A 16,442-nucleotide genomic window follows, 5' to 3' on the forward strand; every position below is an offset into this window, starting at 1 on the left:
TATATTCTGCACTTGGAAGCGTTGATCTTTCCAGCCTCTTTATATGAAGACCTTGCCTTTATGTTTTTCCATTTTTACTTTACTCCATATGTTTTCATTAGTTCATGCAAGAACATCCATATACAAATAAAATCATTTAACCTATTATTAAGGTCTATAACATTAAGTATGGTTGGATTCAATCTACAGTATTATCTTAACATGTAAATCTGCATTATGATACAACATAAATAGCCAAAAGCTCAGCCCAGAAGCACAAGTGTTTACAGTGTTTATTTGCAGGGTTTAAAAAAGAAACACCAAATTAGAGTCCTCAGTATGACTTTTTGAAGAGGATTTTGCTTATTTTGGTATAAACTGGGGGGTGTGGGGGGGGAGGGTCAATAGGTAGGGAGTCAGATAGCTGGGGGCAGGGGATAAGGGCAGTGCAGAAAATGAGAAAAGGCACTTTTACACATTCAGCAACCACATTGACCAACTCACCTGTAATCATTAAAAATATGATTTAACAGAAAAAAAAAAAATGCTCAGTGCAAACAGGCTGGTTTCTCTGTACAAAACCAACCAATCATTTCTCTCGTCAGACCTAGAGGCTGGAAATGTATTGTAAAAAATAAAATAAAAGTCCAAGACATAACATCTCCCACCTGAGTTTTATCTGCAGTACACAAGGAACTACAAGGTGATGTCAGAGAGGCCAAAGACAAATTATCAGTGTTTTCAGAGAAAAAATAAAATAAAAAAAATAAATATAAAATTCAGTTTTATATGCCACCTAGCTACATGCTTGAGCACACTACTGTGCACACAGCTCAGACCAGGTACGGACTGTAGTGATTTTAAAGGGTGAATACCAATCTCACTCAGGCTTACAGGTGGCTTAGCCTCAACTCTGCAACAATATTGTGAGGATACACATCTAGGAGTGAAGTCACATAGAAAGGTAACTTCAGCACAGCATTAAAGAGGCTTATACGGTTCATTTACAACTTCTTGGGTTAAAATCTAGCCAGGGTCTCTGGTACACATACTTCCTCAATTTATCTGCATGTCCTGCAAGTAAACTCGCCAACAGTATTTGAAAAAACAAGGAGAGGGGTAAACCTTGACAAACCGGGGGTGATTTAAGTGTACCATTCAGGAAAAATCTGACTTTTGCCAACCATGAGCCATGGTGAAAAGAAGTAATGTTTTTATAAATAATTAAAAGCTTCAGCTACCAGCTCAACATACATTATGGAAATATTGTACATATAACATTAAAAACAGAGGCCTTTTCCACTTCTGGTAACTATAAGAACCATTGTGCTGTGCAATTCCAGTGAAAGATTCAATATATATCTGATCCCATTTCCTTAAGTGAACAAAACTAACTCCACTGACAAGGCAAGAACAGTAATACCATGTCTTACATTCACTAAGCTGAAAGTGCGCCGCCTCTTATCTCTTTGTCTGTGGCTCTGCTCTTCATGTTCTTCCATGCCAGTGCAGGTGAGACTGAAGGACCCTAAACGTGTGCGACTGAGTGGACCGACACAGTGTTTCGGTACAAAAACATGTGGCACACATTATTAAGTTGTCCTTTTTGCTGGTCAAACTGTTGGGTCCCACAATAGTCAAAACGCCATTCTATAAAATATTTCAAGTATGGTGTTGCTGTGGGATAAAGACCCCCTCCCCAGAGGTGACAGAGCTGGGTTTCTCTGTAACTACACCCAGAGTCGGTCTCAGGAAGGGGAAGTACTATACCTCGCCTTTATCTTGGTCAGTAGCAATATATCATCTGGAACACTTAATGACATTTAAACCAATGAAATAAATTACAAAAACTTAATGTCATGGTGCAGCCCAACATAACCACAAAGTCATTAGCAGCTTCTGACTTCTCTGTAAAACGTCAGAAAAAAATAAATAAAGGCCTGAAGGGACAGCACAAACAAATTTTTTGCAGATTTTACATATCACTCAACAAGTACTTGACCTTATTTATGCCATCAAAACTTCAAAAGAAGGTGGTGTGGGCTTTAAGAGGAATATAAGGGATGTTTCTTCAACACTAAACTGCTAATCACTTTTAAATCTAAACTGCGGTGAGATTCTGAATTTAAAAGCTGAGAAATTCCACAAATGTCTTACAAAACACCACTGTTACTGGTAAATATCCATATGGTCCTTTTGGAAACAGGCTATAAATATGATTTAAATATATACTGTCAATAATAGGTGGCAGATTTGCAGAGATACAAGTTAACAAAGATCAATAAAAGCTGGCAATTCCGCCAACGGGTCTGTTCAATTTAATATCTTGGAGATGTGTACAATACTAGCAGGTGGAGAAAGACATTTTTTTCCATTTAGTAGAGGCTGTGGTGATGGAGCTGTGTGTATGACAAGAAAGAGGTGGGAGGAGGAAGGAGGGAGGGTGGTAGACAGACACACAGGTTTATCTGTGATTACAGCTAAGGCCCTGTGAGAGATTAGAGGTGTTCAGTATTTCAGCTTCTTGGGCACCTCCCATGAAAAGACATCACGACCAAAGTGACCGTAAGCTGCTGTGTGCTGGTAGATGGGCTTCTTCAGGTCAAGATCCCTGAGAAAGAAATAAAATGATCATTTATAGAAAACCGAAATTAAAAAATTTTAAAATGTGTATAATGGAGATCTTACAAGCTAAAATCTGAAATTAGAATCACGGATACCTCACGATGACTCCAGGACGGAGGTCAAAGTTGTTCTTCACAATGTCCAGTAGCTCCTTCTCATTCTTCTGGGAGGTCCCATAGTGGAAGATGGAGATGGAGAGTGGATGTGCAACTCCAATAGCATAGGATACCTTAAAGAGTTGAGAGACATTTTAAAAAACTAGACTGCCCTAAGTTTTATCAACAATGAATTTTTTTTTAATTTGCATCTGGATTTCTAAACAAAATAAAGTACTGGCATGAACTCAGTAAAAAGGAAGTGTGAAAAATGTGATCTGAGTTTTGTAATAAGGACATTCTCCAAAGGGAGACGTCTTGGAAACACTTCCTTGATATCCTCATTCCCAGGATGAATTAAGAGATTTCTAGGGATGTCCTGTATGTCATTTTTTCGAAGCTCCGATAGTAATAAACAGCAAATAATCGAAGCGCAACAGTCTCATTAAGGGGATGGTTTAGTGGTCTGTTGATAAGCAAGCTGTCATTTCACGAGCTGGAACTAGGTATTTGATAGACACAGAACACCAGAAGAAGGATGAATGCCCAAGAAGGTCTGGTGATGACATGAGTGAGGGAGAATGGCGTGGGGGAGAGATAACAGTATGTCTGTGCGCTTGTGTGACAGAGAGAGATTAAAAGAGACAGAGCGCTCAGTTCCTTTTTTAGCATAGGCTAACTAAAACAGCAAGTTTTTGTTACCAAACCTATGATTTTAACTTTTTTACGGTTAGGCTAGTAGTCTCAAGTGCAGGACTAAGAGAGGGAGGAGACTGGAGTTAGATAAATGATAAATATTTACTGCAGGATTGAAGGGATCGGAAATTGAGCCGGGGAAGAGCGAGGCAGACTGGAAGACTATGCATGCAGAACCGGGTTGGTGACTGCTGTGCAGAGCAGGGGGATTGTAGCTGAGAGTCCAGACTGTGAGAGGCTGAGCCAAGAAGGACCAGAGCAGAATCTGGTAAATAGTTCAGCCGGGCGGGGGTCCAGGGAGAGCAGACGGGAGCACTATTTCTGGTAGCGGAACTAAAACACGTTACTATGCAAAATTCGCTTTTATCTTAAATTTTTAGCCTACTTCTTTTACGATAGGCTTAATAGAATTTCTTAAATGAGTTCATCATATTTGTTTGTTGTTACCTACAGTAACTTTAAAACGTAGGCTATTTTACTGTTCTGATCTGTACTAAAATTAAGCCATTGTAAAATTAATAAACCCCATAACTGCCACACTGCAGTTATCATCACTCAATTTAAAATGCTCCCACACAGCTGAGATTTTGTTTTCCCTTTCATGTGTACTGGAGGTTATGTTCACCTCTGTGGGCGGCGGTCAGGCGTGCGAAAAACAAACCACCTCGATATTTAAATCCCAACATTGAAAATCGAATCAATATTTTGGCAACTAAACATTAGCTTATTATCAGCGGTATATATGGTGGCATTAAGTAACACGAAATGTCAGCGCAGAAAAGCCAAATATATGTTTTAGGTCATTTAGAAACAGTGTCTCCCAATTACATAGATTGTCCAAATACTGTAAAAGGACTGAGAACAACTGTAAATTATCCGCCTCATTGCATCTCTTAGTAATTAGTCTTCAATAACCTAATACACAGCATTCTTATATTATTGTTGTGTATATGAAAATAAGTTAGTGTATTACGTTTGTTTGCTTTAAACAAGTTTCCAGAGCAAGAATTTTCCAATTTTATCAAAACTTGACCACGAAGCTGACCACATTCGCTGCTCTCTGTGAGTAGGAAAATACCAACCTTCAAGCCTACAGGTGGTTGAGTCTTTGATACTCTAATATAGACTACAGATAGGCAAGTGTCACTTTAACACTGGGACACACTGTACACCCACCTGTACCATCACACGCCTGCAGAGCCCAGCTTTCACCAGAGATTTGGCCACCCAGCGGGCAGCGTAGGCAGCAGAGCGATCCACCTTTGTGTAGTCCTTCCCAGAAAAAGCTCCGCCTCCGTGGGCACCCCAACCCCCGTAAGTATCAACAATGATTTTACGCCCAGTCACACCAGCATCACCCTGTGGGACAGAACACAGAACTTTGAGGTTTATGTCAGTTTAAAACAAAAACATTTTGCATGATTTTGTTCCGTTTTCACCGAATCAGCCAAGGTGAGATCAAGGGATTCTAATCCAATAAATGTCTTTTCAGCGAATATCTCCTCACAGTCCACTAGCTGTGGCAGTGTGTGCACTGAAAAAAAAAATCCAGGGTTTGTACACAGCTCTGGCTGACAATACAAAACAAAGTAGCCTGCACCACACCACACTATTCCAGCCATGATACGTGATGCGTCAGTGACTTGCCCACAGAGTTCAGCTTTCTTTCTAGTTTGCCAAGACATGCTGTTTTTGTGATTGTAAAGGCCAACAGAGTAGTTAAGCACTATTTTGATTATAGCTACGCTATAAGGTTTTATTATTACGGTATCGGGCTTTTATTTAGATAACCAAAGAAAAACGGAAGTAAAGTGACGTAAATGAACCGGGCAAACGGTGGAAAGGACGAAAGAAAAGTCTGAAAAGGTTCACGGAAAAACAGTTAAAACTACAAGGTTTAGCTTCGGTCAATTGGGGAACAAGGTTTGTAGAGTTAGTGGGAAATATATTTGAGCTAGCCTACTGGAATCGTATAATTTGGTAATGCTATCGTATTGAAACTAATGTAATGAGCTGTGTAACGTTCGAAATGTGATGGTAATGCATGGTTTATTTGTTTTTACTCAGCTCTTACGTTGGTTGATGACAAGGAAAGCAATAAAAGTCTACAGTAAGAGCTTGACCACCACCACACGCTGAACAACGGGGCTACAAGATTCAACGGCAATACCCTAGACGTCCAGCAGATGGCAGAAGTTGGTCAGAAAATAAAAGGGTTCAAAGATAGGTGCTCAAAATGGAAGAATCACAGGCTGCTTCAGTAAGTCAAATGGACATAAATGAACAGATCACAAATTTACAACAAGAAATTCAAGATTTAAAAGACGCACTTAATGATGAAATTGAAGATAGACAAAACAGTAAAGATTCAATCACATGTAAAGAACAAATCTTAACAGAGCTTCAAGACAAAGCTCAAAGCATGTCAGAGTTGCCAAGCCGTTCTGAAAGAGTTAAAGTACAAACGGAAAAGATGATAAACATTCCAAGAGGATGAAAGGAGAAAAAAGGAAAAAAGACTAATAACTCTTTATGAACAATGGAAAACACAGGTACGCGAAACAAGAGAAAGGTTAAAGTTAGATATCACAGATAAGGAGATGTCAGAACTCGCAGACATAATAGAGCAAAAGAGAGATGATGTATTGAAGTTATATTCAGAAATAAGAAACCAAATGGCACCATCATCTGACATAAGGAGAAAGATTGATGCATGCGATGCAATAACTCACGACATCGTAAGGATAATTCTGGAAAGATTAAGTGGTGTTGATGAGGATTTTGATGCAGAGCGCGAAAGAACTCGTTTACGTGAACTTTTCAAACACGACTATGCCCAGTCCATATACGGCTCAACCGCAGCATCAAATCGCAGCCAACGGTCCTCAGCTTCACAGCTCACAACAAAACGAGCCGACCCAGCAGCAGAGCTAGCTGCAAAAGAGGCTGAATATGAGATCGTACTAGAGGAACAAAGGCAACAGGAAAGGATAAAAGCTCTAGAGGAGGAGCACAAGAAACAAATGGCAGCTCAAACATCAGAGTTGGAACGCTTGAAAGCACAAAAGGATGTGAAAGCAGCTCGAGCCAGGTTTGAAGCATATGACAGAGAGTTATCACAGGTGGATGATGTACGGTCAATTAAAGGTGAACAGGTGAGCCCATACTTCACACCCAAACAGCCCACACCAGCACTCTCATTCATTCCGGTGCAAACAACTCCCCCTAGTGTCACTCAACTAGCTCAAGCAGTGCAGGACAGCATTAAACTGAACAGACTTCCCACGCCAGAACCAACAGTGTTTAGTGGCGAACCAATAAGCTTTATTGAATAGAAATCCACGTTCATATCACTGATTGAACAAAAGGGCATCTCAGCGGCAGACAAGTTGTACTATTTGAAAAGATATGTAACGGGTCCAGCTAGAAAATGCCTTGAAGGGACTTTCTTTAGAAAAGATGAGGAGGCTTACAAGGACGCCTGGGAAAAACTAAACCAAAAGGTACGGCCAGCCATTCGTGATTCAGAAGGCATTTAGAGAAAGGCTATCAAACTGGCCTAAAGTGCAGTCTAGAGATGCTGATGGACTAAGGGCATTTGCAGATTTCATAAATGCATGCATGCTTGCAATGCCTCATGTAAAGGGACTACAAATACTCAATGACAGCGAAGAAAACCAAAAACTGTTGCACAAACTACCAGACTGGATAAACGCGAGATGGAACAGGCAGGTAACAAAGACTTTAATGGAGGGCGGTGAGTTTCCAAGTTTTACTGCCTTTGCCTCCTTCCTCTCAGTAGAAGCTGAAGTCGCCTGCAACCCAGTCACCTCCATTTACGCACTTCGCTGCACTGAAACAAACAGCGACAAAAGGAACACAAAGGAAATCAAAAGAAACAAGGCAAGTGTATTTAACACAAACACAACTGAACAAAGTGATAAAAGGACAATAACAAAAACACTTAACGGCTCTCCTCCATGCACAATGTGCCAAGGCACCCATCAACTTCACAAGTGCCCTTACCTCTTGAAAATGTCTCTAGAAAACAGAAAGAAGCATGTAAAAGACAATAGACTTTGTTATGGCTGTCTAAAACAAGGACACAGTGCTAAGGACTGCAAACGCCGCCTCACTTGTGAGACTTGCACAAGGCGACACCCGACATGTCTTCACGATGAAAATTACAGGAACGGTCTGCAAAGTGAAACACGTGTGACCACAAACAATGCAGCTCAAGGTAACTCACCTGAAACAGCAACAGCCATGTCACTTAATGTTGCCAGATCTGAACAGTCAGTGAGCACCTCAATGATAGTTCCAGTGTGGCTGTCAACTACCACTAACCCACTCAAGGAAAAACTGGTCTATGCGTTATTAGACACACAGAGCGACACTGTATTCATTGATCAGGATGTCACACATGAGCTGCAGGCAGATGTTTGTCCAGTAAGGCTGAAACTAACCACTATGATGGGTAGAAATGCAGTTGTAAGCAGTGGAAAGGTGTCTGATCTCTTAGTGAGAGGTTATAACTCAGCCACAGTCATAAAGCTCCCCACTGCATACACCAAGGATTACATACCTGCTAACAGAGAACACATATCTACATGTGAAACAGCCAAACAGTGGAGTCACTTATTACCGATCGTAGACGAGGTCCCTCCACTTCTCAATTGTGAAGTAAGTCTCCTCATAGGTTATACTTGTCCTAGAGCTCTCGCACCCAAACAAGTAATCTTGGGCAAAGAAAATGAGCCCTATGCCATTCACACTGATTTGGGATGGAGCATAGTTGGAAACTCGACACCATGCATCGAAACAGGTTCGGCAAGCAGTCTCTGTCGCCGAACCACTGTTAAAGAAATCCCTCCCTCCATTCCAGCAGATGCAATACGTGCTTTAGAGAGAGATTTCAAAGAGACTGACGGGAATGAAAAGACTGTGTCGCAAGAGGACTTAGTATTCCTTCAGAAACTTGAGCATGGCATAACACAAACTGAAAATGGACATTTTGAAATGCCATTACCATTTAAAGAAAGACCACAAATGCCAGATAACAGACAACTCGCTGAAACCAGGCTAAACCAGCTCAAAAGCAAATTCCTGAAAGATGAAAAATACAAAAGGGAATACATGAGCGACATCATCAAAAGAGGTGATGCTGAAAAGATTGATGATAATGGACCGCCCGGAGAGACATGGTACATACCGCACCACGGCATCTATCATCCAAAGAAACCTGAGAGGTTGCGCGTGGTCTTCGACTGCTCTGCGAAACACAAGGGCACCTTTCTTAATGAGCATTTACTGAACGGTCCTGACATGATCAACAACCTAACTGGTGTGCTTGTGCGCTTCAGACAGCACCAAGTAGCTCTCATGTGCGACATCGAAAAAAATGTTCCACCAGTTCCAACTCAAAGAAAATGATCGAAACTACTTGCGCTTTGTATGGTGGAAAGACGGAGATATGAACAGCCAACCACAAGCGTACAGGATGACAGTACACCTCTTTGCCGCTGTTTCATCACCCGGCTGTGCGAACTATGGACTCAAACATTTAGCCAAAGAGAACAGTTCTACATATCCAGTTGGCTCACGGTTCGTAGCAAGAGACTTCTATGTAGACGACGGAGTCACCAGCGCAGAGACAGTAAAGGATGCTGTACGACTGGCAAAGGAAGCACGTGAACTATGTGCGAAGGGTGGACTAAGGTTACACAAATTCGTGTCCAACAACTCTGAAGTTTTAAAAAGCATTCCAGCTTCAGAGCATGCAACAGAACAAAGGACTTGACGTTTAATGAAACACAGACAGAAAGAGCACTTGGGATTTATTGGAATGTGGAGAATGATTGCTTTACATTCAACATCAAACTAAAGGAACAAACACCAACCAGACGTGGCATCTTGTCCACAGTCGCAGCAATATACGACCCCCTTGGCTTCATTGCTCCCTATGTGCTGAAAGGAAAGGGGATTCTTCAAGAAATGTGTCGTCAAGGAACAGACTGGGACGATCCTCTACCTGAACATCTTAAGCAACGGTGGGAGGGCTGGAAAGGAGATCTACACAATCTAAAAGAAGTGCAAATCAGCAGATGTTATGTTCCTGCAGATTTCGGAGAAGTGGTAAAAAGAGAAATACACCACTTTTCCGATGCAAGCACCACAGGATATGGACAGTGTTCTTATCTCAGACTCATAAACAAAAGGGAAGATGTCAACTGTACCTTCATAATGGGCAAAGCACGCGTCTCTCCAACAAAGGTCAACACGATCCCAAGGTTAGAGCTTACCGCAGCCGCCGTATCAGTCGCTGTAAGTAACATGCTAAGAGATGAACTGCTCTATGACAATGTTGAGGAGTTCTTCTGGACAGACTCAAAGGTCACTCTAGGAGACATAAACAACGATGCGAGACGGTTTCACACGTTTGTTGCTAATAGAGTGCAGAAAATCCGCAATAGTACCTCACCGCAACAGTGGTTTTATGTACCTACCAGCGAAAACCCAGCAGACATGGCATCCAGGGGCACATTTGTAAATGAAGTGCTTTCATCCAATTGGTTCACAGGCCCTCACTTCCTGTGGGAAAAGAAAATACAGCTTCCAACAAAAGAGACCATTGTACTTACAGTAGGAGACCCAGAGGTAAGAAAGGTACAGACACTAAACACAGAAACGGTTGAACATGCAAGCCTTAGTGACCGGCTCACAAAGTTCTCATCCTGGTCCCGTGCAGTCAGCGCAGTCACACGCCTCAGACGATACCTGCTCAAAGACACTCACAACTGTAACTGAAAGACAAAACACAGAAATGGTGATAATCAAAGACTTACAAAGACAAGCATATCAAAACAAAATAGAGACATTAAACAAAGGCAAACAACTTCCAAAGAACAACAAAATGTACAACTTGGATGTTCTCTTGGACAAGGACAATGTGCTTAAGGTTGGAGGAAGGCTCCAACAATCATTCCCAGAGAACATCACATCAAAAAACTGATAATTGCTCACTGCCACGAAAGGGTCAATCAGGGAAAGGGCTTCACAATGAATGAGATACGATCCAATGGCTATTGGATCCCAAACGGTTGCATCCTACATTCATTTTGTCGGAAACAAAGGAGACCTGTGGAAGGACAAAAAAATGAGAGACTTACCCACAGAAAGAATTGAACACTCTCCGCCTTTCACATACTGTGGTATGGACGTTTTTGGACCGTTTCTGACCAAACAAGCCAGGAAAGAGTATAAAAGGTATGGCCTCCTTTTTACATGCTTTTATTCACGTGCAATTAATGTCGAAATGTTAGAAGACCTATCAACAGACACTTTTATAAATGGACTCAGATGCTTCATCGCTCTAAGAGGCTCTGTCAGAGAAATAAAATGCGATCAGGGTACCAATTTTGTAGGTGCCAGAAACGAACTGAGTGCAGCACAAGGTGAAATTGACACTGAAAAACTGACAACCTTCCTTGCGGAAAAACAATGTGATTTTGTCCTAAACACACCTCATGCTAGTCACGCAGGTGGAGTATGGGAATGACAGATACGGACTGTGAGAAACGTTCTTAATGCAACATTGGCTCTCACACCAGGTCGACTCACCGACTCTTCCCTCAGAACCTTCTTGTATGAAGCAGCTGCTATAGTAAACAGCCGCCCCCTTACAACAGACAGTCTCAACGATCCAAACAGTTTGGAGCCGCTAACTCCAAATCATCTTGTCACAATGAAAACCTCAACTTCTCTGCCTCCCCCAGGACAGTTCGTTAAGGAGGACTTATATGCACAAAAACGATGGCGTCAAGTACAGTACAATGCTTAAGTGTATTGAAAGGTTGAAGTTACAGTTGTAACACGTTTACAAGGTTATTTCTGTATTCTGGTTAAGTAACTTGAAGAAATGATTTGTGTTTTTATGTGTGTAACAGCAAATAATTTGGTGGGAGTGTAAAGGCCAACAGAGTAGTTAAGCACTATTTTGATCATAGCTACGCTATAAGGTTTTATTATTACGGTATCGGACTTTTATTTTGATAACCAAAGAAACCGGAAGTAAAGTGACGTAAATGAACCTGGCAAACGGCGGAAAGGACGAAAGAAAAGTCTGAAAAGGTTCACGGAAAAACAGTTAAAACTACAAGGTTTAGCTTCGTTCAATTGGGGAACAAGGTTTGTAGAGTTAATGAGAAATATATTTGAGCTAGCCTACTGGAATTGTTTATCGTATAATGTACAATTTGGTAATGCTATCGTATTGAAACTAATGTAATGAGCTGTGTAACGTTCGAAACGTGATGGTAACGCATGGTTTATTTGTTTTTACTCAGCTCTTACGTTGGTTGATGACAAGGAAAGCAATAAAAGTCATTTAACCATCAGTTCTGGCCTTCTCAACATTGACTGGATGCTACAGGGGCCTCAGCCAGCGCTTCGAGAACCACTGCCAGGTCCCAGGTGGGAACCCTGGAACGAATCACGGGTCTCATCCTCCGGGCTTCACGGAGGAAGCGCACGACCAGTGGAAGCCTCCCCAAGGGCCCATCACTCAGAGGGGCGTGGAATGCTGCAATGGCAGCCACATACACTTTGAGCGTGGACGGGGAGAGGCCAGCGGAGAAACGGTGCTGGAGGAACTCCAGTATCACAATTACCGAGCAGGTAACTGGGTCCACCGCCAGTTCTCTGCACCAGGTGGTGAACACATTCCACTTTAGGCCGTACATCCTTCTCGTGGACGGGGCTCTGGAGCTGAGCAGCGTCTCGACTGCTCCGGTCGTCAGGCCTGCCTCTAGGAACTGTGCCCCCTCAGGGGCCAGACCCATAGCTGCCACAGGGCGGGGTGCGGGTGAAAGATCCGGCCCTCCGCCTGGGACAACAGGTCTCTCCTCAGAGGGACCTGCCAGGGCGGGCCCTCGAGGAGCGATATTAAGGCCGAGAACCACACTCGTGCCGGCCAAAACGGGGCTACTAGTAGTAGACTGACGCCGTCCTGGCGGACCCGCTCCAGAACCCCCGGGAGCAGAGCGACTGGGGGAAACGCATACAGATGCAGCCTCGGCCACGTCTGCACCATGGCATCCAGCCCTAGCGGGGCTGGGGACGAGAGGGAGAACCACAGGGGACAGTGCGCCGTCTCTCGGGACACAAACAAGTCCACATCTATGGGGCCGAACTCTTCGCATAATAACTCCACCACCTCGGGGTGGAGTCTCCATTCCCCGGGCCTCAGCCCCTGTCTTGACAGCAGGTCTGCTCTTTGATTCTGGGTCCCAGGGATGTACATCGGCAGTCTCTGCTGGGACCACAGGAGGATCTGATGTGCCAGTTTGCATAATGGGCGCGAGCGCAGTCCCCCCTGGTGATTCAAATAGGCCACCACTGCCGTATTGTCGGTTCTGACAAGGATGCGGCGACCGCGGAGGGCGAGCAGAAAACTCCTCAGAGCTCTGAAAACCGCCAACATTTCCAGGCAATTTATGTGCCAAGAGAAATGATGCTTCTCCTAGGAGCCTCTCGCGAAGCGGCTGTCCATGACCGCGCCCCATCCCGTGAGTGAGGCGTCTGTTGAAATTCGGCGACAGATTGCTCCCAACACGGGACCTTCGGACAGGAACCAAGATTTCCTCCATACAGACAGGGAACGAAGGCACCCGCTTGTAACCCGTATCAGACGGCGCGGATTTCCCGACGTGACAAAGACTGGAGAGACAAGCAGGCATACATATACACAGGGACTAACGAGCGGGGCGGGAGCAACACAGGTGAGCGGGATCAGGGCTAACTAGGCAGAGAGACAAGCAGGCAGGCAGAGAGACAAGCATGGGGGAAACAGAGAGAACACTAGACAAGCAGACATGGGGCAGAGTGAATAACCAAGAAGACAGAAACACACACACACACACACACACAAGTTACAAAGAACCAGAACCTAAATGAGAACACAGAACTAGAACCCAGAGTACAGAGGAGACCAAACCACAATAATACAAACAAGGACCAGGAATGATTACCAAAACATGAACTAAGGACATGGAACTAAACTCAGACTCCCAAACAAGACACACAGACAGGATCATGACAAATATCAAGGAATGGTACTTCTACTAAGTGTATTAAAGAGGTGGTATTATGCTTTTTGGCTTTTCCCTCTCCTTTATTGAGTTATATATCTTTTTTGTGCATGTAACAGGTTTTTCAAAGTGAAAAAGCCCAAAGTCCAGCCGAAAGGGAGTTCCCATCTCCCACAGAAAGCTCTGCTCTGAACCGCTTGAAAACAGCTCGTTTGTAGTCCAGCCCTTCACTTCCTTTACTTGTGACATCACAATGAAAACTCGTCATAAAGCTTGCCAAGCGGCTAGGGGGGTCAGGCACGCCCTCAAACCAAGCTAGTCTGAGCGGAGGCCCTTTGGCTCGACTCGCCTTTGTTTGGGTTTCCATTGTAGAAATGTTGTACCTGTACCTGCTTCCAGGTATTTTTTTTCGTATCACCTCACCTCCGTTGAGGTTTCAAGCGAGCTGAGGGATACTAAAATGTAATGTGAAAACACAGCAGACTGCTGATTGGTCAGAGAGAATATTCACTATTCACTGCATCATCAGTGCGTGCGCCAGACAGAGGCCAGCAACAGAAAGTTTTATATTTTACAGTTTTCGAATGCAATTTCATCACTAAATCCACTTCTGAGAAGTTCTGAGGTGAGAAATCAGCTGTGTAGATTTTGAATATTGACAGTTTTACGAGAAGTGATGGCGGAACAAAAATGTGCTTGAATATTTTCGGAGTTGAGGAGCTCCGCAAGTGGCTGCGGGGGAAGCCTGTGCCAACCCGTTGGAGGAGCGTGTGAGGCTGGCCAGCTGCCTGCTCACAGAGCCGTCTGCTCCCACCGTCACACAGACTGCTGCAAGGTTTCTGGAAGGTTTTCATACCGCTTATCTGTCTTTACAGTCTGAGGAATGTTGAAACGTTTTAACTTAAAAAAGAGAAAGCTGTGTGGATCGCTAGTGTGTGTCGTATTGAACATTACGTCATGGCAGTTGTGTGTGGCGTCGCTATGACGACAAGCGACGTACTATCTCTGGTACTATCTGCAACAGAAAACGGAGCAGGGCCGAGTAGAGTCGAGTCTATCGATTTGCGCTATGGTAGCATTTTTCGGCAAGGCAGCATAGATCGTCAGAACACCGGCAACAGTTCAACATTTAGTCCTAATGGTAAGATGTGAAACAATGATGTTGTGTGGTTGTGGACTGGTAATAACTTATACCATCTGCTAGTTTACGGTCGCAGTCTGAAGCAGCTTTGATTTGGATCACACTACCTTGCTTCTTACGACCCGCGCTTCTCTGTTTCTGACTGGCTAGTAGTCGGGAACTGCGCATGTGCAACTCCCGACAAAGATTTTGTACAAGTAAGATGCATCACTCTGTAGCTCAAGAGCGGAGCGTATAACACATAGGGTGAAAAGAGGAGCTGCAGCAATGTGCAGTATAAGAAAAATATGGTGTTTTTTGTGCTAACCACTAACTATGACCTGGATGACTGAGAATCTAGAGACATCTTGCTTATCATTTTGGGATGAACACCCTCAGATTGGTACGGGAGTATGAAAGGACAGCCAGGAAAATTGCAGACTACAGGAACCATCTCTGCAGTCTACTTACATCTGAAGGACAGAGGACACTCGTTTGAGGACCACCAGGTGCACATTTTAGACAGAGAAGATGGATGGTTTGAAAGAGGTGTCAAGGAAGCCATCTACACCAGGGTTGAGAAGCCGTCATTGAACAGGGGAGGGGGTCTACGCCACCACTTATCCCCCACTTACAATGCTGTCCTTTCATCACTTCCCAGGAAACTCAACAAACGTAACCTATTGGCCTCAGGTGAAGATACCAACGATGGTCGTTCAGTCTTGGCCAAAGGTAGTCTTAACGACTGTAACGACTGTCGTCACAGCAACAAGGAACACTAACGAACCAGCAGTATCGATGACCCGGGCCAACGACCCAACTGAGGTTAAATAGCTGAGTTTCCCTGCCAGTCAGTCAGAACTGAAGAAGTCCTTTGGATGAGGGATGAAACGTCTTCCAGTATCTTCAACCAAGTCCAGTTGCCCTTGATTTTAACCTTTGTTGGATAACCCCTAAATAAGATTTTGAACCTGAAAATGAGCATAACACCACCTCTTTAAAATATTACGTTCATAAAATATATACTTCGAATCATTTATCACCATTGATGAATCCCACAAAGGATATTATAGCTTTCAGAAGCAGTATTTGGAGGTGCATGCAATTCTCCGCAGGCAGGCAAAACTTGGCATAACACCGTTTTACATTCATTGACATTCAGCAAAAATATGTGGTGACGATACATGGTACATACCCTCAGAAGCAAAGATACATACAGTGTGCGAACTATACCATAGCTTTCAGGGGAGCTCAGTTTTTTCCCCGGAACGGGGAGGGGGACAAACTGTGATTCTTACTGCTGAATCATTAATAGCTGCAAGCAAGTAGGCCTGGGGCTGACTGTGAAAGTATCAGACATGTTTGTCTTATTATTATCATATGTAGCCATTTTTCTACAATTATGCTTCACACAACAGCTGCTGCTGTGTTTGCGACCTGACCTTTCTTTTCTCCATGAGAGGGAAGAATTTAGAAAGTTGCGTGGCGCTGTGGAGAGCCCCCAGCTGCAGTAGTGCATGGAATGCATAATATTCATCCAACCAGACGGAACGATCAAACTGTTCACAGCGTGTTGGTCGTGGGCTACTAGCGACACAACCCGTACAGAGAGGGAGTGGGTCCGACCAAGGACAGGAGATTGCGGAGCAACTGGCCTGCTGCGGATGGTCAGGTGATCGTTCCCTCAGGCTGGATGAAGTCTGATGCTCCACATGATCTTTAATGATGTAGAAATATAGAGATTAATGTGAATAAAGCATGCTTTTAATAGACCCCCCAAAATATCACAAATCATGCTTTTAGGGGAGCTGATGTCTTATTAAGGGAAGCTGAGCTCCC

General features: G+C 43.6%; 1 protein-coding gene and 1 long non-coding RNA gene across 2 annotated transcripts; both read right to left on the minus strand.

Annotated features, from left to right (window-relative positions):
• Positions 1 to 254: 254 nt before the first annotated feature.
• LOC123958252 (S-adenosylmethionine synthase-like) lies at positions 255 to 5,017 on the minus strand. The gene is made up of 4 exons (XM_046031514.1): positions 5,006 to 5,017; positions 4,572 to 4,754; positions 2,700 to 2,833; positions 255 to 2,590 (listed from the first exon to the last, which is right to left on the minus strand). The coding sequence occupies exons 1-4, from the start codon at positions 5,015 to 5,017 to the stop codon at positions 2,488 to 2,490; spliced, it is 432 nt and encodes a 143-aa protein (XP_045887470.1). The 3' UTR covers positions 255 to 2,487.
• A 4,198-nt stretch (positions 5,018 to 9,215) lies between these two features.
• On the minus strand, positions 9,216 to 10,205 carry LOC123957467. Its single transcript, XR_006821797.1, has 2 exons — positions 9,902 to 10,205; positions 9,216 to 9,794 (listed from the first exon to the last, which is right to left on the minus strand). It is a non-coding gene; the product is annotated as an uncharacterized LOC123957467 (long non-coding RNA).
• Positions 10,206 to 16,442: the final 6,237 nt, after the last annotated feature.

This window comes from Micropterus dolomieu, linkage group LG19 (genome assembly GCF_021292245.1).
Source record: "Micropterus dolomieu isolate WLL.071019.BEF.003 ecotype Adirondacks linkage group LG19, ASM2129224v1, whole genome shotgun sequence".
NCBI lineage: Eukaryota > Metazoa > Chordata > Actinopteri > Centrarchiformes > Centrarchidae > Micropterus > Micropterus dolomieu.